The sequence below is a fragment of the Haemaphysalis longicornis genome, unplaced genomic scaffold, assembly GCF_048455015.1.
Source record: "Haemaphysalis longicornis isolate Haplotype H1 unplaced genomic scaffold, Haemaphysalis longicornis Haplotype H1 scaffold_2, whole genome shotgun sequence".
In the NCBI taxonomy this organism is placed as follows: domain Eukaryota; kingdom Metazoa; phylum Arthropoda; class Arachnida; order Ixodida; family Ixodidae; genus Haemaphysalis; species Haemaphysalis longicornis.
The window spans coordinates 99,592,862-99,613,931 of record NW_027526295.1 but is presented as its reverse complement, the minus strand read 5'-3'; the positions used below and the strand labels follow the sequence as shown (position 1 = coordinate 99,613,931).

Genomic DNA, 21,070 nt, shown 5'->3' with positions numbered 1-21,070 from the left:
CCGCCCCTTACCACCTCAAGAAAAGAAAAAAAAAAGCCCCGACGCTACAGCTGGGCTGTGAGTCGCAGTGTAGTGGAGGGCTCCGGATGATTTCTCACCACGTGGGGATATTTAGCGTACGCCAAAATCTGAACCCGGGGATTTTTGGCATCTTGCTTCCATCTGAAAAGCGGCCGCCGCAGCTGGCATGGAACCCGCATCCTTGAGCTCAGCAGCACGACGCCTTAGCCACTGAACCACCGTGGCAGATAAATAGAGGTCGCACTTGCTTACGCTTCTCTGTATGGGGAATGCAAGAAGCCTGTTTTAGAACAACCAGATGCCTGAAGTCAAGTCCGATGTACTCGGTCTGCGGCTTTGCAAAGGTGGTGTTCAGTTTTGCAGTGCAGCCGTCAAGCCGCCATTCTCCTTGATTAAAATGGTGCGACTGAAAGCTAGCTGCGCCGGTTCCTGCAGCTGTGCCTCCAAATGAAAGTGCAGTGCGAAAGTGGTCTTCCTTTTTCATCTCTTCACTAGAGCACCTCTCGAGAAACGCGTGCTCCCACGGCAGCAGGAGTTTAGGTCACTTGACCCTCCTCCATGGAATGGCTGTGCCATTGCTCCTGTCTTTACCCTCACCTGTTCTTTTCCGAAGGTGCGAACAGTCTGCAATAGTGTAAGGTGGTTGCTCATGTGACCCCTAATTTAATCTGTATCGTTTGTTTCTCCTTGTCCTAACCAGTTCGGGTGACTGAAAAGGACACCACCCGCCATGGTGGCTCAGTGGCTAAGGCGTTGTGCTGCTTATTGAATTGAATTGAATTGAATTGAATTTTATTGATCAAGCGTGTACATGAAACGTGAATGAGTACAGATGCACTGGGAAGTCCCAAGGTAAGAACTGCAGGCGGGACCTCCCATGATGATTGTAAAAAAAAGAGCAATCATCAAGCAACACTAGAATACAATGTCAGCAAATAAACACTCAGCATAAAACAGAGAAAGATGAATACAAAAGCCAAAGAAAACCAAAGAAGAAATATTACACTAAGAAGCAGGAACACTAAAAAACAAAGAATACAACTCCAATCTATTCAAAAAGGAGATATGAATACAACATCAACAACAAGGCATGATACTACACTTACAATTTAATCAAACAGAAGGGCCTAACAAGAAAGTCTTGAATTTGGATTTAAAAACGCAAAGTGAATTACAAGATTTAATATCAGAGGTTAGTGAATTCCAGAGCGAAATGGCGGAGAATTGAATCGTTTGTCTGCCGTAGTTAGTGTGTATACACGGAAGTAACAGATTCTGGCGTGAAGCAAAGCGCGTTGAATTGAGATTATAAGTGAAATAAGTATAAGCCCAAGGAAATTTCGGGTTCGATCCCGGCCACTGTGGGTGCTTTTCTGGTGCAGGCAAAAAGCGAGAACGGCCGTGTGTCAATATTTTAGCGCACATTCAAGATCCCCACGTGGTGGAAATTAATACGGAGCCCTCCACTACAGCACGCCTCAGAGCCCAAGTGTCGCTTCGACGCATGAAAGGGACACAAGTTATTTGTAAACATTGTGGGCTTACTAAAATTGTAGTCTGGAGTGTCTAGGCCATGTTTCGGCCACTTTTTCTTCGTTTACGCGACTCTACTCAGTAGAAAAACCAATTCGAAAGTGCTGTCCTCCTCTCTGCATTCTCCTTGCTGATTTCCTATGACGTCAAAATGAAATGGCTTGGCTTGACTGCGCTACTGCACGGCTCGCCGACCCTCCGACAGAACCAGTTGACCCAACGTTTAGTCGGCTGGCCTCTGTCGGGTCGTCGCAATTCCTTTGCTCAGTTGAAACTAAGCCACTTCACGTTTGTGCCTGGAAGAATGTGCCTTTAGTTTGTTACTTTGTAGACTGTATCAAGGTCAAAGTCCAAGTTGCTTCACACAAGCTCACATGCGACACTTCGCCGACTGGTACACTAGTAGAAAAATCTAAGGCCAATTTCAAGTGGGAGAAGAGTCACCGAAGTTAATGAATTAAAATCAACAGAAAATTTTATCGTACTACAGAAAACCAGGGTGCGGGAAGCACTTTTTGCCCTGGGTGAACTAGCACAGTGGTCAGCAGCACGACCACAAATCTGCTAACACTTTTCTGCATAAGAAATGCAGTCACTAGACATGAGATATTGTGATAATTTCGGGGATGCTTAATGCACGAGCGCTATTCAAGAAATAGTCATCTAAGCTGCTTAAAATGCTAAAACTAAATAAAAATGTGGCATAATTTGTACAAATAATTTCTACAAATAAAAATTCGGCATATCCTACAAATTCAGTTTCACCCACAGTTTGCGCTTCATTGCAGATTTAGCTAACGTACTAGCTCAGGAAAAGGGGCGTTTGGGCGGGGAGTCTGCTTTATGTCGGGAGCGCCAGTGTGGTGGGGTGAAACTCTTGGGGCACGAAAATGCAGGGAGGGCAACCTGAGGCGTCTGGACGGGGCCCTGTCGGCCAACGAGGAGTTCTTCATCAAGAGCGGCATCTACCTCATCCTCGAGAGGCTCAGGGTCATCACCTACCGCAACCTCTTCAAGAAAGTGTGCGTGCCCCTCTCTTCTCGCAAGTGCTCTTGTCCCTCTGTTAGAGCTGCTTAGCATTCTTGGAAGATGAACTAAGCCAACCTGTGCGTGTCAGTGCCGGAGAGGGATCTTCTGCGATCAGAGGGTTGCGAAACGATCATTACATCACCATGCCAAGAGGGCATTGCAAGTTTAAGGGCAGGCCAGCCACTGAGCATTGAAAAGTCAGGCTCATTCCAAGTCTCTTGCATTGCCCTTTACACGCCGAGTTTTTTCTTACATCCTAAGTTCCTTTGTACTTGTGGTATTTTTTTTTTGTAGTTCTTGCTCAGGGGAGCCATGATAATCAGCTTTTCAGAACAGACACGGTCAAATTGCACTAATGCAGAAGCACTTGCAGTCGAAGCCATCCAATGAGAAGGAAGTAGCCACCACGTAAAATGTAACGTTGTCAGAAGCCTAAAGAGTTTCATTTTTCAGTGAAAGAAGTGCGCCTCCGAAGAAAAAGCTGCTCTCTGGGCAGCCTTAAAAGCACCCACGGAAACTTGATGCCACCAGGCTAGCTGCTTTGCAGGACTTGAGGGTCTAAGAAATATGCTTTTATTTTGAAAAAGAGACCTCGTGAGGTACGAAAGCTGCCCCCCGAAAATTGTAAAGTTTTAACTTTTTTCAGGGTTCGAAAAATTTGGCTCCTGTGGTTAGTGAGATTTCTGGAAGAATTTGTTTGCAAGCTGTCCACGTGTTGTTGCAAGTTCACGTGCCTTTGGAAACTTTACTGGGGTTGAGACTAAACTCCGGTTTTGTCAAACAAGTGGGGCTCAGTAGTCGTGCAACGGTTCGATTTGCGAAGAGAATTTTGCTGGGTAAATTGTTGTGTGGCGTTTGGGAGCAGGAGGGAAAGCGAAAATGGGCAAATGAATAAATTTCAGGTGTGTCAGTAGCGAAAAAAAAATGCCGTAGTTTCACGATTGTAACGCGCAGGTTTGTTTACTCGTGAAAATCTGAAAAAGATTTAATCGAAAAAATAACTTAAAAATAGATATTTGCAACAGCTGGATGAGGTATGCCCAACGAAAGATAAGTATACACCAAAATTTACTCCCGTGCCATTGAACGACTGTCTTGGATTGGATTGAGTTGGATTTTGGGAGGAGTTTTTTCCTACGGCAATGCACCCGATTTAACTCGCACACAAATTTGAAGGCTACTAGTATTAGTGAAAAAGCATGCGCGTTAGATTCGTGCAAATACGGTAATCTAAACAGCCGTGAAATGATAAACTAGCATCACACCCGCCGTCCCGTTCGGTTTAAAGACGAATGTCTGGTTGATGTGTGTGGAGGTGGGGGGCTGGGCTGTCAAGAAAAAGAGTATGGAACTGAACATTTACAGGCCTAGCTTATGCATGGAGCTGCAAAACCCACAGCTAATTCTTCCTACCTTGCTGTAAGAGATGGAGAGGAGTAAAATGCATTTCTTGTCTGCTAGCAAGCAGCTAATGGTTATCTCAAGCTGCTTTGCAGGAAGTGCATGACTCTTTATTGTTTGCTTTGTACCACTGTCAGAGAGAAAAACAAAGGGTAGCCTCGCCAAGTGTTAGTTGAGGAAGGGAAGTGGCAAAAGCAAGCTGCTAGTGCCGGAGCAATACCGCCTGTATAAACATTGCCTAACGCAGGGGTTCTCAAGCATGTTGGTCCCAGGGAACCCTGCTAAGTTCCGTTAAGTGCCAAGGAACCCCACCCCCCTTTCGCAATTTTTCATTCCGTTCATGCTACATTAACGTCCAATAAATTCAAAATCAAGCAAGGGTACCGTTTTTTTTTCCGTCGACTTTATGCGAATGCGTACGCTAGCGGCACCTATATCCAAACAGGAGAAATGCGCATGGGGGTAATATAAGGCCGAGATTCAAGTGCAATAGTTTAACCACGTGGCCCGTTTTCGGAGTCTGGCTGGCTACAAGCTGCTGGCGAGATTTATTGCGCAGCTCACGCGTTTCTGTTATGCGCCGAGATGTGCTTACTGACACTCGAGCGTGAGTAATGGAGGTTCCTTAGATCGATCGCACCTCAAGTTCACCATATAAGACTTTGCGACTGCGGAACCAGAGAAAATTTATCGGTGGCCCGCGGAACCCTGAGGAGGGGCCTGCGGAACCCCAAGGTTCCGCGGAACCCACTTTGAGAAACCATGGCCTAACGTGTTGGCAAAAAATGGCCAAACAGCCACTCTCCTGTTGCTCTCTCCTACCCTTTCCCGCTCCGTAGCCTTCCTATGTGCTTTCATGTCCACCAGCCAGCGCCGCTTCTTGGAAACTATGCAAAATAGTTGAGTTTGTCTAGAGTTCCCCAGGTGGCGCTCCGACGCCTTCGAGGCAAGCTGACAGACACACGCTGTAGAAAATGGGTGCAGTGTTCGCGACTCGCGAGCAGTGACGCTGGCGCGCGCCTCTTAGCGGTGGAGTGGCTGAACTAAGTGTCCCTACCCTTCCCATTGGAAAGCGGCCGACGCGTCAGGCAATGTTTATACAGGCGGCGTTGGCCGGAGAAAAGGGCTTTAGGCCGCTTGCATGCATGACCTTTTCCTAGATGCATTTGACTGGCAAGTTTCGCAGCATGTGATACATGGTTCCTCTCTCTTTGCTGTCCGTATTTGAACTCAGACTGAGGCACGGTTTGTTTCCTGTCTTTGTGCCTTTATTTTTGTGCACTCCCCTCACTAGTACCTTCGCAATCGTCCATTATGGACGCAAAAGTTGTTTCGTGAGTGGTCCACATCCTTCCTCTTACTTTGTTGCGACAGCCGAGTTTTTGTGTGGCTGTTTATATTGCTCAGAATGCATAGAGTTTCATACTAATTTATACTTGAGAGATATATGGCGCCACTGTCTAGGCGATCCGTGCTTCAGCGAGCGTTCTGTCATGTACTGGGCAGGCACGTGCCACTTGTCCTTGGCATGGCTCATGAACAGGCTGGAAAGTTGTCTCTGGCTGCAAAAAAGCAACAATATTACTCCAGAAGATTAATCGAATTTGTTTTGTTATTGTAAAATTGTAGCGTCAAAAACAGTTACTTGTCAGCTGGTATTTAGGAGCTTCATGCAAGAAGATAAGCAGGGAAAAGATATTGCCGTTTTTTGTTAATTTTTGCTTTTAGACAAAAAAAGAAGCCTTGTGGCCAGCCAAGCCAAGCAGGCAAGGAATGTCATTAGTTGCAATGGCGACGCCCACGACGACCCACGATTGCAGCGCCAGATTTCCCTCTTGTATATGTCAGTATGAAACTCTGTGGCAGGAGGTAGTCAGTCCTCTTGATTAGCCGACCTACAGGATGGCTAAAATTGGAGCAAGTTGGTACTACCTTCATTTTGTAGACGCTGCTAGGAAGTTTCAGTAACCTAAAAGGTAACTTATTTGGCCTGCAAAACAGAACAGGGACAACTTAACAGAGAAGGCAGTTAAAATGTTGTCTTGGCTGACAGAATCAAAGGAGTGAACATGCTGAGCGAGGTACTGGGAACCAGTAACTTCAAACACTTTTGTGTGGGAATCTTAATGAGACGCAGGGGAAAAATTTAACCCTTTGAGGGTCGGATTTTTTCGCCAAATGCGACTCCCCAGGGCCGATTTTTTTTGCATTGCTGATTTGAATTCTTCGGATGAATCTATTTCGAGAAAAAATTATCATAATTCTTTTAGGTTGACCATAAAGTTACAAAAAAATCGTTTGTGTTGTTACATATATGAGGTTTATTCATGAGTAACACAAGAAAAATTCTAAATAAAAAAGAGAGAGTAACAAGACCAAAGTGAGTGAACCAAGTGAGTGAACCAAAATCAGATAGACGTCAGTGTCGCGGGCGCAAAAAGCGGGAAGCGCCCGGAGGACGATAACGAAACCAGCCGCTGCGCGCGCGGGGGTGCGGCCGGATGCGGGAGCAATAGACGGCGCACCGCCCATAAAATACAAAAAAAAAGGGAGAAAAGAGCCTCATCAGTTTCGCAGGCGACCTTGGTCTGTGGCAGGCGCAAGAAGCGAGAGGTGCCCGAGTATTCGGTGGGCGATACCCAGCGCGCCCCCTCGTTAGCGGATGCGCAAGCGATAGCTGGCGCGCCACTGAAGTAAGTTATAAAAAAATAAAAAGAAAAGCCATCGGCACAAGGAAAAAATTTGACGTATTTCCGAAGTGTGGTAGCACATGCCAAGCAAGAGAAGTTGGCGAAAATGGCCGGCTTTTTAAAGATACAAGCAATGCCATACATCTACGTCATTGACCATTTTGAAAGTGTTTGCCGATGCCATACATGTACGGCCATGACCCTCCAAGGGTTAAAAACAGGCTGTGTTATTTTCTTTGATTGCATTAAAGGTGTGGTGGTCCAAAATCGTGCTAGGCCCGTCTCCTACAAGACGTGCCTTGTCATTCTGTCTTGCTTACCTTGAGAACTGCCAGGTTCGCGCATTTTTTAATTGAGCTTTGCGAGTTTGGCATTATTTGCAGTTATTAATAGAGCATGTTTAATTTCGCCTCTGTGCCTGACCTTTCTTCTCTCTTGCCCAGTTACTTGCTGTTGAAGACACATCAGATTCCGATGGATGCCTTCTTGGCGGCTCTCAAGTTCATGCAGGTAAGAAGTTCAACTACATATAGATGTGGGCTCATGTCAAATTTAGGACAGGGAATTGAATATAAGTTTTACATAGAACTTAGTGCAGATCAAATTAAATATTTTAGCCTACGAGAATCTGCTTTTGTGTGGGCAGAGCGTCTAAAACATGGCTACAAAAACCAAGATAAATTGGGCAGTGCGATCTTGAGACATCTGAGTGTGCTAATAACAAGATGGTGCAAAGAATTGCACCATCTTGTTATTAAAGGGAAGGTGAAGTGGTTTTAGAATTAAAAGAAAAGTTGACTAGCAGCAAGTGCACATTGAATAGTTCATGTGTACGAAATATTTTCGCAATACATGCAATAGAAGCGGCGCAATGAGCAAACAAAAGTGGCCCGATGCCCCGCCCCCATCTCGCCGCGCGATGCCGGAAGACCGAAGAGCGTGGGCGAAAACCGGCTGAAAAACGTCATACCTGGACTTCCGGCCGGATCGGCCGCCTCGGCCATGCTCTTTTCGCCATGTTTCCTTGTGAATGATACTTGTTGTTGTTGTGGTTGATGGCACTCATTTGTACAATTTTCGTGTTCAAAAAGTATGCACGAATGCCAAACGAGCCATACGTTATCATGCCGTATTCCTAAGCAGAATATTGCCACACCGGGATGCTTGATAACTTACGGAAGCGACAGCCGAGGTGGCTGTGCTTGATGACAGAGAATATACTACACTACGTTAAATACTTTGTAAACCGCTCCAATGCGGTTTTTTTTTTGATGCGACGGACGTGAATGTTCACATTAGATTCTAGATTTAGGAAGGATGGGGAATACTGCTGTACTTTGGCCGGGGATGTTTCGTTCCATTCCAGAAACAAAGTCACATTTGTTCAGGAAATACTTGTTTCGTTAAACGCGTCGGTTTTCTTTCCCTATGGGCTCAGGACAGTGTTCAAAAAACGTTTTTGGCGAAACTAAAACAAGGGGCCAATCCTGATAGAAGTTCTCTCCCGGCTAAGAGGTAAACAGTATTCCTACAAAGTAAAAGAACCAAGACAACCAGATTAATTATTTTGCAAGTATACATGTCACGATAAGGTGATGTTTGTCTAGAATTTAAAAAAAAAAACACCCCTCCGAACCACCACCGTGCCATAAGTTGTGTTGACTGCGGGGGCCTAATTTTTTGCCCAAGATTCCGTATGGCTGCATATTATAACCTGGCAAGCACTTGTTGTCACTGAACCTCAAGTGTGCTCCAGTGATAGTCGGTGATATATATAATGATGATTCGAAAAAAATTAGGAGCGAAGAGTAAACATACGGCCTCTGTCCGACTAGCGCGGTAAATGCTTAAGGGGGGACGCGGCTTTCAACTTCGGAAAAATGACCAAAACATCGTTTTTTTGAAACCCACATATTCGGCTTCTATATTTCCTATTCTTTGAGTCTGCAAAGTTTTTACGCTGAAAAGCGCCGCAAAGTGGCATAAAAAAATACTTTTGTCAGGCGCGGTGACAAACTATCAGCGCAAAAGAGCGAAAAAACGGCAATTTTCGGAGCGCTCTATCTCCGCCACGGTGCCACTGGGCGCGGCCATTTTGATATGGTTAGATCGGCCGAGCGATCGTCTTTCCGGTTCCGCTCGTCTCTTGTATCTTCGTTCATTCACAAACGCACAAACGGCAGAAAAGAAACGACGCACAAACGAAGCTAGAAATAGATGCTGAAGCGCTATTGGTCCTCCGGTCGGGGCGCAGAACAAAGACCCTCCTGATTGGATGTAGCGGGCGCAACGCAAGATGGCGGCCGCCTGAGCTGCGTAGCGAGCGGATTGAGTTTATTTTCGCCGCTTCGCTCGGCCGAGTTTCTGTTCAATCTGTGGTATTCAACACGCACGTTATCGCGATGGGAATGCCAGAGATAACGAGCCAGATTACGGGAAGTTGTGTGGCTCGAAAGGCGGAGGTCATCGAACGCTTCGTGGTGCGCGTGACTCTACCGTCGCCAGACCTTGGAGGGTGACGCGGTGTGCGCGCTTGCGATAGCGGTTCGTGAAGTGAACTTTTAGTCAGATTTGCGATGTTTACACGCTTAGTTATTGCTGTGTTTTGACTGTGGGCTCGCTAGCCTTGAGAAAGAAACGGTCGACGCGTCAAACGCTGCGGCGCGCACGGCATAGCCGACGCGCATTGGAGCATCACCTGACTGGGCAACCGGTTACGATTGAACGCCAGTAGTTGTAATTAACGCCTGCGACGTTAGATTTAATCTTAAAAGCGACCTGACCAGCCATATCAGGTATAATCAAAGTTCGATATGTCGCGGTAAGCGTGCGCTGCGATGCGCGCGAGCCGTATCGCCTTTCTTGCGCTACGTTTCCTGTGCACTTGTAATTTTCATGCAAACAGGTTTGAGTTAGTAATATAAGAATAAAAATATGCTCTCTGCGTTAAAAATGTACGTTACTGTGGCAGCACTAAACAGTGATTTTTTTAGGGAAATTATTGATACCATTGCTTAGGGCATACTGGCTGTGCTGTGAGAAATATTGGATGCCTTGAATGTCAAAAGTAGTAAAAAAATATGCTCTTGCATTTAAGTTGGGGGTTATGCAAAATACTCTACCAAGCTTCAAAGTAGCTCATTTTCATCCTTGTGGTATGCAAACTTTTGGCAATGAACACCTGCACGTATGAGTACTAAGTTGCTGTGCCAGGCAAGATAAAACATAAAAAAAGCCAGAAATGTTCAAATTTAAGTAAAAAAAATGCTTAACTTGTTGCCATGGTGACAACACTGCAAAAGGAGGCTGTCCAGTGCGATACAGCCAACCAGCTAACCTACTTTGCATTGAAAGCCCATTGAAACCCATCTTCCCCTCCGTTTGGTTTGCAAAGGGGGTATGTAGTCTTCACGGAGGAGCTGAAAATGATGTTTTCTGGAAAGAGAAAGGCTGTAAAAGGCACTCCAATTTCAAGGCAAGGCCTTCCAGAAGCCCCATGTTCAAAAGGACATGAAAGGCTGCAACCGTGGCGACTTTTGATAAATGAAACCTATGTTGCAACTTCGGAAGCCGTTTTCTCAAAACAGTTTTTTATGCCACCTATGTCGCTTGTACCAGGGATTTCTTCGTGACCACTGGGTCTATTTTGATTCCGTTTCTTGCATTACATTCCTTGATGAACAGTTCAGGGCGTGACACTTTTGGTTTTCCAGATTTGTCTTTTGTGACTTTTTTATTCAAATAGTCGTTCACAGTCGACATGCCTGTTGCACATTAACCTCTAAAAAAATGAAAACTAAAAAATATTGTTTTGTAAAAAAAAAATTCTGAAACTGTCACGACCTCGCCCATCCATTTGGGAATGCAAAGCACTTCGAACAAGTTTTCTATCGTGTTTTATAAGTCGCTCAAGCTCGGTACAAGCGGAACAGAAAGAAAATTTAATAAATAAAAAAGTTATCAATATATTATCTTGAAATTTTTATGGTGTTATCACAGGAGCATTTCCAGTTGCTGTGCCAATTTTCATCAAAATCCACTCAGAAATAAAAAAGTTGATTTTGAAAGCCACGTCCCCCCTTAAATCCAGAAATGCTGAAACAGGCCAACGATTCATTATCACAAACGTTTGGTGATTGTTACCTAAAGTAACGTAACTACAACCTAACTACCTTGTCCGACTGGTCTGTTAATTATACCGAGGTGGCCGTAATATTGTAGCAGAATGCGCAACGCACAAGCGAAAATCAAGCCCTACTACAGCCAATAATGCTGAGCAGGCACTAGTATGCTGCAGTGTTTTCAGAATAAATGCATGTGAAGCAGTAAGACGCCACTCATCGAAGTGCAGCTAGCAATCGCGGAGGCGCCGTAGCGCCGCTGCCGAAATGGCGCGCGCGTGTGGGTCTGTGTACGGGGAAGAGTAACAGGGCTGGGGTGGGCGACAACGAACAAAGGAAATGCGGAAGCAGAGTCTGCTTGTTGGTTTATGCGTGTACCGGCAAGATGTGTCTCGCATATACGTTTACAGCGCATGAACGCTATTTTTTCGCGCAGTGCACGTACGTGCTTTTCGCTGGTAGATTGTTTATAAAACTCCCATTAATCTTCGGCATAAATGGTTTTGTGTATAATAAGAAAGAGTTAAGGCAGTACCCAATATTAACATAAGGTATAAAACCCCCCTATGCTAGTTGCCTAATTCAAAAATATTTTGATGGAACCCACTAGTCGACGTCACAGTCACTGCTTTGGGGTTCTCTGTCGTGTAAAGCGAATTTAAGCTCCAAGATAATTGAACCAACAGCACGGGAAATTATAAAACAAACTTCCAGTCATGTGCGAATATTAAACTGCAAGCTGAATTGCCGCAAAGGCAACCGTGCGATCGTTCGCAATGCTTCCGACAACCCGCGCGGCCGAAGGGTGTCCTCCTTTGACGTCATGACGGGCGCAACCAATCAGGGGCGTCAAAAGACAAAAAGCGCGCGTCTTTCAAACGGGGCCGCTCTTTTTGCAAGATAAATGCCACTCTGACACATGTACGATAAATTTAAATGTGATATTCGGAATCAGCGCGCAAGAAACTATATAACTGTTAATCTAACTCAATTTTTTTGGAAAGCGCTTCAGCTTCCCTTTAAGATGGTGCAAAAGAAAACTGTTGGAATAATTTGTCATGAAGAGTTCCTCAACATGCTGTCAATACGAGAACCATGTTTGACCGGTTCTTCCCGTCATTGAAAATAACGTAGGCCTGCTAGTGGCTGGTATCACCTCACTGAGAGGCAACAAGGGGTAACTGTCGGCTCCTCACTTGTACCCCTGTATCGTATCGGCATGAAACTTTGGCGTGAATTTTTCACACAAGTTGCATTTCACTGCAGCTTATATGTACTCCAAAAAGACACGCATCAAAGTATTGGTTCGGCATTGTGCAAAAAAGCAAATGGAAGAGGACATGCCCTGTTGTGAAGACTGAAAATTTGCAAGTTGTGTGGGAGAGCCAACTTTCTTGCTCTATTAATAAATTTCGAATACATACAGTGGAATCTCGATGATACGATTCTGGTTGATACAAATTTCTGATAAGTCCCGGTGAAATTGCATTGTTTGCAACGGAAAAAATTTTGGCTCTTACGAACAAACCTGAGCGGCCCGGCGGATGATACGAACGATCTGGCGAGGCGCCCGACTGCCGAATGAGCAAGCGATGGAGACGTACAGGTTCTCTCTACCCTCTTCGTCGCTCTTTCTTCAGGAACGGCCGGGCTGTTGTTTTCTGCGCGCGAAAATGCGCCGCGCGCTACACGGGCGCGCTGATGCCGCCGCGAAACCACCCGCATGCTCTGTGCGGGGCTTGGCCGGACGGGGCAACATGGCGGCGGCTTCGGTCGCGGACTCGCGACGTGGTGCGGGGCACTCGAGAAACCGCTTCTAACCGCTCTTTAAAATGCCGCTCAAAGCACAAATTCTTCATTCATACAAAGCACGCGCCTCAAATTTGTTGTCGGCCCACAGCGCACCGTCTTGCGTGCTATCAAGGCACTCCAAAACTTCTTTTCCGACACCGGGAAACTTTCCTTCTTTGGACCCATGAAACACACGGCGACCCCTGTTCCCCACCCAAAAACCTCGTTTTCGCCCGTAGCGTACCTGAAGTGCCGCCCAGCCGCGTGGTTTCCATGGGCGTCAACGCATGCTCCACCACCTTCAGTTTATATCCGGCTGTGTAGCTCATGTACTGGCCCATAGTACGGCGCGCACTAGGAGCTCGAAAAAAGGTCGGGACACAGCTGAACAACAAAACCACGAGCGTAATGGCGAAGTTGCGGAACCTCAAGAGCAGAGGAGTGCGGAGTACGTTTAGTGCTTTGTTCGCACGCCGCCAGAACCAACCATAGCAACAAAGAGCAGGGAAGGAGTGCGGAGTATGTTTTGTGCTTTGTTCGCACGCAGGAACGTTTTTACGGCGCATAACCTCCGTGATCACCCCGCGCGCGGGGGGGAATCTCGGAGGCCATGTTACGGCACAAGAAGGTTCATTTTGCATTCAGAAGGTGGCGCTCCGCAAGCGTGCAATTTTAAATTTTCAGCCACGGCATTCGCGCTCACGTCTCTTGCATCTGTTGAGATTTCTTTTTGTTGGAATGTGTTTTTAGCATTTCTGCGCATACTGTATTGTGATATCAAGTTACTATGATGGTCTAAGGGATCAGCAACCATGCTGAGATAAAAACACATTCCTGCTGCATTTTTTATTCAAAGTGACAAAAAAGTAAATTTTCAAGAAGACAACTGCGGGGAGGGTTCATTACGCGAGTGGGTTCATTACGCGAGTAAATACGGTAGTACTTAGGCTCATAAAATTATTTGCGTGCACTTTATTTGGGCACTTTTGTGTAGCTTTCCGTAGCTGGTCCTGCCATTTGTGCAGTCATATTTAAAAGCAATAAACGCTCGCAGAGGCAGCCTGAAAACTCGGTCCAATAGTGGGCAGAGGTTCTGCAGGGTATTAGGAGAGAAGGAGAGGCTGAATGAACTTTATTTATGCCTATTCCTTGTGATTTTGGTCACTCCAGACCAGTGGAGGGTTCTCAGTCCAGGTCTCTTTGGAGGATGTGGACATCGTCTTTGGAGGATGTGTACGTTGTGTTAAGTGCAGCGCACTTCAGGCACTCACCTTGTCGTCCTAGCTCGCTCGCTCAACCCAAGTATATAGAGCACCAAGGCGGCTCGAGGCATACCCCAGAGGCTTCGAAAGCCAAGCGGTTTATATAGTCATAAGCGTTCGAAACTCATGAAACGCAGCGCTTTTCATACATCTTCCCATTGTTTAGAGCAAAGAAAACTATAGATACATTTGAGGAAAAATATATGTAATTAACCGGCAGCGCCCGCGTTCCTTTAGTTAAGGAAGCCCGTTGGGTTGGTTTTTATGATAGTAAACGCCAGATGTGGCAGTGCAACGTCTGCACGTGCGGGGAGAAAAGCACAAAGAGAACAGAACTCCCGCAGGCACAGTTTCAGGCAGGGGGCGCGCGAGCACTGCGGAGGCGGGAAATTTGAATTGCATGGGGATAAGTAAACGAATAACGGCGGTACAGCCCATTACGGCAAAGCACTGCTCTGCACTTCCGACAGCTTTCACATTGAGTGGAACGGCTTTAATTTTGTTCTTCCTTTCTCCTCTGTGCTGTCTTTTGTCCCACCTTGCTGGGTACTCACATTACCAAGGTTTCACGCATGTATAAAAAAGATTCTTACGGTTTCAGCCTCCCATTCGAAGGGACTCTGCTTTGTACCCTCGCTCAGGCATTACATTGAACCATGCAGCGAGAAAAAAATTCATTATAACCTAAGCTAAGTGGCATCTTGTGTTTTGTAGGCACATTTGCTTTTTTGTTTTTAATATTTATAAAATGGTATGGCATGTAATATTTTCTGTAGTCATTGTCCCAGTATTAGAAAATTTCAAGCTGTGTAACAGTTGTGATAGGCTAAGGCTCAAATCTGCTGCACCCCACACCTCAAGAAAAAAAGAAGAATGTGCGCTTGTTTGGGCTGTGTATCCTGTTTAAGGCGAGCCCAAGAATGTTTTTATTTTTTTCCTTTTGGAATATCACCCCTTCTTTCGTTTCACATGCTTGGGCTTGGCTGATAATCATGGGACAAACGGAGTCAAATGCATGTTTTGTGACTACCGCTCGGATATGATTGAGCATTTTAATAAATGAGACCCCTCTTAGTAACCATGTCAGCCTCAAAAACTTTCTTTGCGAAACCCTTCCATTTGTGTTCAAAGACAATAGTGGAATCTCGGTCATACAAATCTCGAGGGGCAGCAGAAATATTCGTATCGCCCGAAAATTTGTATGATCAGAAAACGAGAAAAAATGGAAACGTGCCGCGCATGCGACAGGCGGCTGCAACATGGCGTCGGCTCGTGCCGTGTAGAGGTGCAAGTCGCTCGTATCATATCGTATTCGTATCACCCGCACCGAAGTGATAAATGCGTATGGATCATCCGAATTTTTTTTACAATGCATCTTGGCCGGGGAATTTTGAAAGTTCGTATCACCAAGATTCCACTGTAGTCTTTCTTGGGCTACTTGAACGGGAAAATTTTGGCCTGTATGTCTCTCTTTATGTCACTCGATTCAGCCAGTCGGCCAAACAGATGCTGCGCAATAGCCTTGCATACCCACCGCCAAACCTAGACGGCTAAGGCCGGTGACAATGATCATACCTGTCAACATTATTTGCAGTGTTCCTTTATGGATGCTTGATTTTTCAAATGTTATCCACTGCTTCCACTGCAGAAAAAAAAATTCACTCCGTCGCCTGCTGTTGCCCGCACCACTATAACTTCTGGCGGCATTTTAAGAAATCAAACGGCAACAGCAACGAAAGGTTCTACTAGATAGGTTCCAAGTTCCCTTTGGAACACGCGTGCAGTAAGGAAATGTGGTTGTATAAACGTTAAGGTACGGCGCCTCGATTCACGCTTGTCCCCGCCGTACGGCAGTGCTGGCATAGAGGCACCCGGCCTGTAGCAGTAGATCGCAGTAAATTTAAGTTGACTTGCGTGTTTATCTTGGGAATAGCGCGACGCAAGAGGAACGGCATAAGAGGCGAGTGGGAAAGCGAGGGGAGGCATTTACTGGGCAAATGTCGATGAAAGACGGCATTTCCATCGAACGGAGCAGATAGTACACAGCCAATTTTTTAACATGGCTGGAGATTTTCTTGCATAGTGCTCTTATTACTCTTGACATTCAAACAGGCTCTGCTGGGTTGAAGAGTTGGAATGTTCGCTGAGTAAAGGCTGATACCTACCCAGTGGGGTGCAACCAATGCGCTGGGTATAGTGTGAATGTTGCATTTTAGCTGCATTTGTTTTATCAATGTCAAGTCTTTGTGTAGTCGGAGTGCCGGAGCGGGGAGGAGGAGTCCCAGGTGCATTTGTGGGTTTCGTTTGAAAACAGCGCGGAAGACGGGACGGAGCAAGTAATAGACGACACAAGCGCTGTGGGGCGCTTTTGCATTTGTGGGGCTTTTATTATACGGGTATGTTTGGTCACATTTGTGTGTGACGAGAACTTCCAGAGCTACCTTTGTTTTTTTTTACGCAGAGTGAACAGCACAGATACCGAAGCAGTAAAGGTGCGCCGGTGACAGACGAAGTACAAATGGCATAGGTAGTTGTGGTTTTGGTGCACAAGTCGTGGAACCATTTTTTTTTTTCGTGGCCGCTGTGTTAACTTAACATAAAAAAAACAGTGGCATCACAACACCCTGTGCAATTATTCAGTGGTACAATGATTCACCAATGGTATTTGCTTCAAAGAAAAAAATCACTATTTGCGCATGCCTAGTTTTGGTTTCAACCTAAAGTACAACTAATGTAAAAATTAGGCATGACCAGGTAAATATCGATTTATTTTGCTATATGTGATGAATGAGGTCTCAGTGTACATTCCTAGCCTTTTTGTTGATGTAAATGTGCATAGGAGGTATTTATCAGGCTTGGTGTAAGGTGCCATGTAAAACATTGTGTCAGTAAGTTGGTGGGTGTTGTTAACTAGTTCCGTGTCTTTTCTTCCGCAGGTGGAGGACGTGGACCTGGATGAACTGCACTGCATTGTGGCCAACCTCATTTATGAGGTGAGCACTGCTCCTTGCATCCTCCTCCATGGATGCTGGAAAACATTCTTGGAGGACGCAGGAATGCATTCTCCTCTGCATCCTCCTCTGCGATCGAGCAGTTTTCAGGAAAACTATGCTCCACGTGCTTTGGAAATGTAAAATCACACTTATGCAAAGTCAGTACTCGGGCCTTTTGGGCCAATTGCATCAGCTCCCGAAGCACGTGTGAAGCCAGCTCCGGGGGCCGCAGCAGTTTGCGGTGACCACTTAGGTGTGTCTGTGGCTTCCACCTTTTTTTGCAGGGCAAGATTAAAGGGTACATCTCGCTGCAGCACCAGAAGCTGGTTGTGAGCAAGCAGAGCGCCTTCCCCCGCCTCTCCAGCCTGACATAACTGCAGCAACAAGAAGGACGTCTTTTTTTTTGAGCGGCCACTGTTACGCCATCATCCCATGTAAATACATAATAAAACACCTGTTCATTTCGATGAGCCATGGTGTGAGCATCTGTTTGGATCTTTGGTGATTCTTTGGTGATTATGGTGGCTCTTAAAACAGCTTCCTTTAATTTAACTGTTAAGCAAACTCTGAAATGTGCCAGTCTTGCTGCTTCCACTGATTTCAAATACGCCATTATTTTTTGAGTAAGTCAATTAGTTATCAAGGTAATTAGAGATTATGAGCTATTTTTGGAGGAACGATAGACAAAACAGTGTTGGTCATAAAACTGTAATCTTTATATTTTCCCATACTGGTGAATGCAATAAGAGAATCATTTTTTTGATGCACCGCTTGGAACTAATTTAACAGCTCATTAAACCTTGGTGGCACCAGTGGCAAGGCACCATTTCGAATGCCCATTTCAAATACCAAAGTTTAATGAGCTGTAAAAGTTCCGAGCGGTGCATCACAAAACCGAATTTTCCCGCCATTTTTTCGCGGGGCTACCATGGTTGCCAGACCAGGACTGCCCTCTTTTGATTAGCTCGCATCACCCGTAAAAGCCGCGGATCTGTCAGCCCGCTCTGGGTATACAAACCCTTGCGCGCTCGCGCCGCGGGCTCGGGCTCTAGCCCGGGTTTTTTTTCTTTCGCTAACGAAAAAAAAACCCGGGCTAGAGCCCGAGCCCGCGTCGCGAGCGCGCAGGGGTTTGTAACCAAAGCGGGCTGACAGAACCGCGGCCTTTACGGGCCCCATACGTTTGAGTATTCGCCGCGAGCTCGACATGTAGGTGGCGACAGCGTCGCGCTGCTAGTGTGGATGCTCCGCTGAGCGGCCCGTAAGAATGCACACTGTGGGTGCGCTTCGTGCCTTTTTCCCGCCGTATGTGCGCGCGAAAGGTGCAAACAAGAGTGGTATGCTGTAGTTCGGTTCCTCAACGTTCAATGTATAGCATGGAAGCGGCAGTCAGTTTTCATTACTACGCCAAAAAAGCGACGACTCATCGGGAATATCAGAATGGCCGTAATTGTGGCAATAAACTTGTACGCTGTGGTTCGTAGCAAGCTCGATCTTTCCAGACTATGGGTTTGAGCATTCAATCAAAATAAATCTGAAAGAAACAAATAATACTAAATAAATAGAAACAAATCAGGAAGCCTCGATCTCTGAAATTCAGTTTACAACGGCAATCTCAATCGCTTTCACTGGTAGCGTGACGCATTCTTGCATTTGTGGGATGCCCTGAAATGGTAACATTACTTAACTGCCCCGAAATTCTTTCTAAGAGCTTACGATATTTTTTGTGTGTTCAATAGGTAACATGAAATTACTGAATTTTGATCAGCGCAGAGATGTAAATGTAACCGCTCTAACGGGTCTTTTCAATGAAATTTTAGCGACTCTGAAGGAAGGTTTGATGAATAACGGTTTAGGATCACTTATTTACGGCTTTCGTCGCAAGTGAACTTGCGAATTGAATTGTCCACGCACGCAGTACAATCAACATCTCATGTTTAGCTAGGTTTTCGCAAAGTGACAAGCAGGTTTACAGCGTGCAAACCAAGCTTTTGGGACCTCACAGTGAGCACATATTTTCTGTTACGGCTACTCTGTTGACCATTTGCGTTCCTTTTAAAATCTAATAGGTGCCTGCAACAGCGAGATGTGTTTGCATGCTTGCGTGTTTTCATTCTTGCTTACGAACCCTAAAGATGGCAATAAATGAAGTTGCGCTGTTGCAGATGTAGTAAAACATTTCCTTTTTATTTCTCCTTGCGAATCAGCGCAACGGGTTCCCGGTAACTACCTTGTTTTGTAAAGTGAATATCGCCTTTGTCTTGGCATTTAATTATTGAGGATTGGTTAAAAAATGAAATTCTGTGCATTTCGTTTTTTTTTTTTTAGGGAAGGAAGGGGGGGGGGGGGTCCTAACTACACTAGGCGTCGTGTTCTGTAGCGGTGAAAAAGCAGTACGTATTCTCAAAACTGATTAACCCCCCTTTGATCGGGGATTGTCCAGGAATTGTGGCTCGACTTTTTAAAAATTGTATTAAAAGCAAGCATTGTGGGAAAAAAAAAAAAAAACAGCGAGTCATGGCACACACCCCTCACACATGTGTGCAACAACGTGCATTATATTACGCGTTTTCTTCTCTTTCTTTAAACTTAGGTCCACCTTAACAGGTTAAGACGTGACCATATTAGGCATTTGGTTATGCTGAGTGAGACACGTTTCTGGACAAGGTGATTCATGTAGGATTTGAAAATGGTATATATGAAAATGACACACGAAATGCCACATGACAGACGCAAACTCACAACTGCTCAATTTTACCGAAAAATCCCCCCTAAATACTCTTGCGCATCCATAGAAACGTAATTTAAATAATACGTAAAATTAGCAACTCGATACAGTTGAATAAATGTTTATTCCTCCTCCTCAGTATAAACAACGACTGTCCAAAAATGGTATTTATTTTAAAAAAGGTACGGGAAGGACACGATCACACAGGCGCTTGTGGGTGTAAAATACGTGTCCGGTAATGTATGGGCGATAGCGCACGGGTCGTGTGCAGTGTAAATGATTTTGTTGCTTTCTTCTTTCTATAAGGACACAGCGCAATTTTACAAGGGTGTGGTATTTGCACGCGTATGCACAGGTCTTGTCGCTTCTTACCCGTTTCGCGTACTAAACTTTTAAATAATCTCCACGCCACCTTCAAAAAGCACCCTTCGACGTTCCCGAAACGGCAGACGACTGCAGTCAACAATAAGAAAGGTGCAATGTGTGGAAGCAATGTTTATAACACGTTTCACACTCAAGCGGTGACCAGGGCGGATATGTTTCGTGAAATTAAATAAGCGCATTAACCCGCAACGGCCGCTGATTATTGCGTTTCTAGATGAAATGCGCAAGCAGAGGTAACTATGTCATTGCTTACTGCCAAACGAGCACACATATTGGTTGTTTTGTCAGGTGCAGCACGCGTCTTGCGCCGCACGCAACGTGAAAAAGCAGACGACGCAAGAGCGCCATCCACACTAGGAGCGGTTCGTCCCGCCGCCGCCAGGGGCCGACTGTGTTCGCGCTCGGGGCGAATACCTCCCGTGGGGACGAAACGAAAAAAAAACACCGGGATAGAGCCCGAGCCCGCGCGGCGAACGCGCAGGGGTTTGTAACTAGGGCGGGCTGACAGATCCGCGGCTTTTACGGATGATGCGAGCTAATCAACAGAGGGAAGGCCTGGTCTGGCAACCATGGTAGCCCCGCGAAAAAATGGCGGGAACATTTGCGGGTACGCCAGCCGAAATGCTACCCTACATGGAGCGAATTTCGCCTGCGAATCCGCTGGAACGAACATTCGCACTTGCGAAGTTCGCAATGACTGGAATTGCCGTCTACATGGGGCCTGCGAACGCCGCGATTTTCGCATTTCAGATGCGCCTTGTTTGCAGACTGAATTAAGTTTGCCACCAGCAAAGGTTGTTGTGATTTTAACAAGGGTGGCTTTATTTTACTTTGTTGGCAAGTTGTTTCTGTCTGGTTTGCGGTAAATATAAGTTTATTTGCGGTTTTATATAAGAATCGCCAATTCTTCATCAATATACGCACACACAGCACAGAAGACACGTTTTGGTGTGCCCGCGCTTCTGTCGCGCTCAGACAAGCAACGCCATCTGGTTTCCAAGCGTGCAAGTGGTGCCGAGCTGTGCTCCTATTGGCTGCAGGTCCGGCCCCTCTAGGCCGCACACGCCGCACGAGTGGGGTTTGCTCGACCGCTTCACACATGGTCAGGAGAGGCCCCTAG

The 21,070-nt window shown here is 45.9% G+C and overlaps 1 protein-coding gene across 1 annotated transcript in view; it reads left to right on the top strand.

Annotated features, from left to right (window-relative positions):
- Positions 1–17,333, top strand: part of Pcid2 (PCI domain-containing protein 2) — a 48,623-nt gene extending 31,290 nt beyond the window's left edge. Inside the window, exons 12-15 of the mRNA XM_077698046.1 lie at positions 2,451–2,576; positions 7,118–7,184; positions 16,785–16,841; positions 17,126–17,333. Of these exons, the coding sequence (XP_077554172.1) occupies positions 2,451–2,576; positions 7,118–7,184; positions 16,785–16,841; positions 17,126–17,215 (340 nt within the window). The 3' untranslated portion in view covers positions 17,216–17,333. The remainder of the gene's footprint in view (positions 1–2,450; positions 2,577–7,117; positions 7,185–16,784; positions 16,842–17,125) is intronic.
- Positions 17,334–21,070: the final 3,737 nt, after the last annotated feature.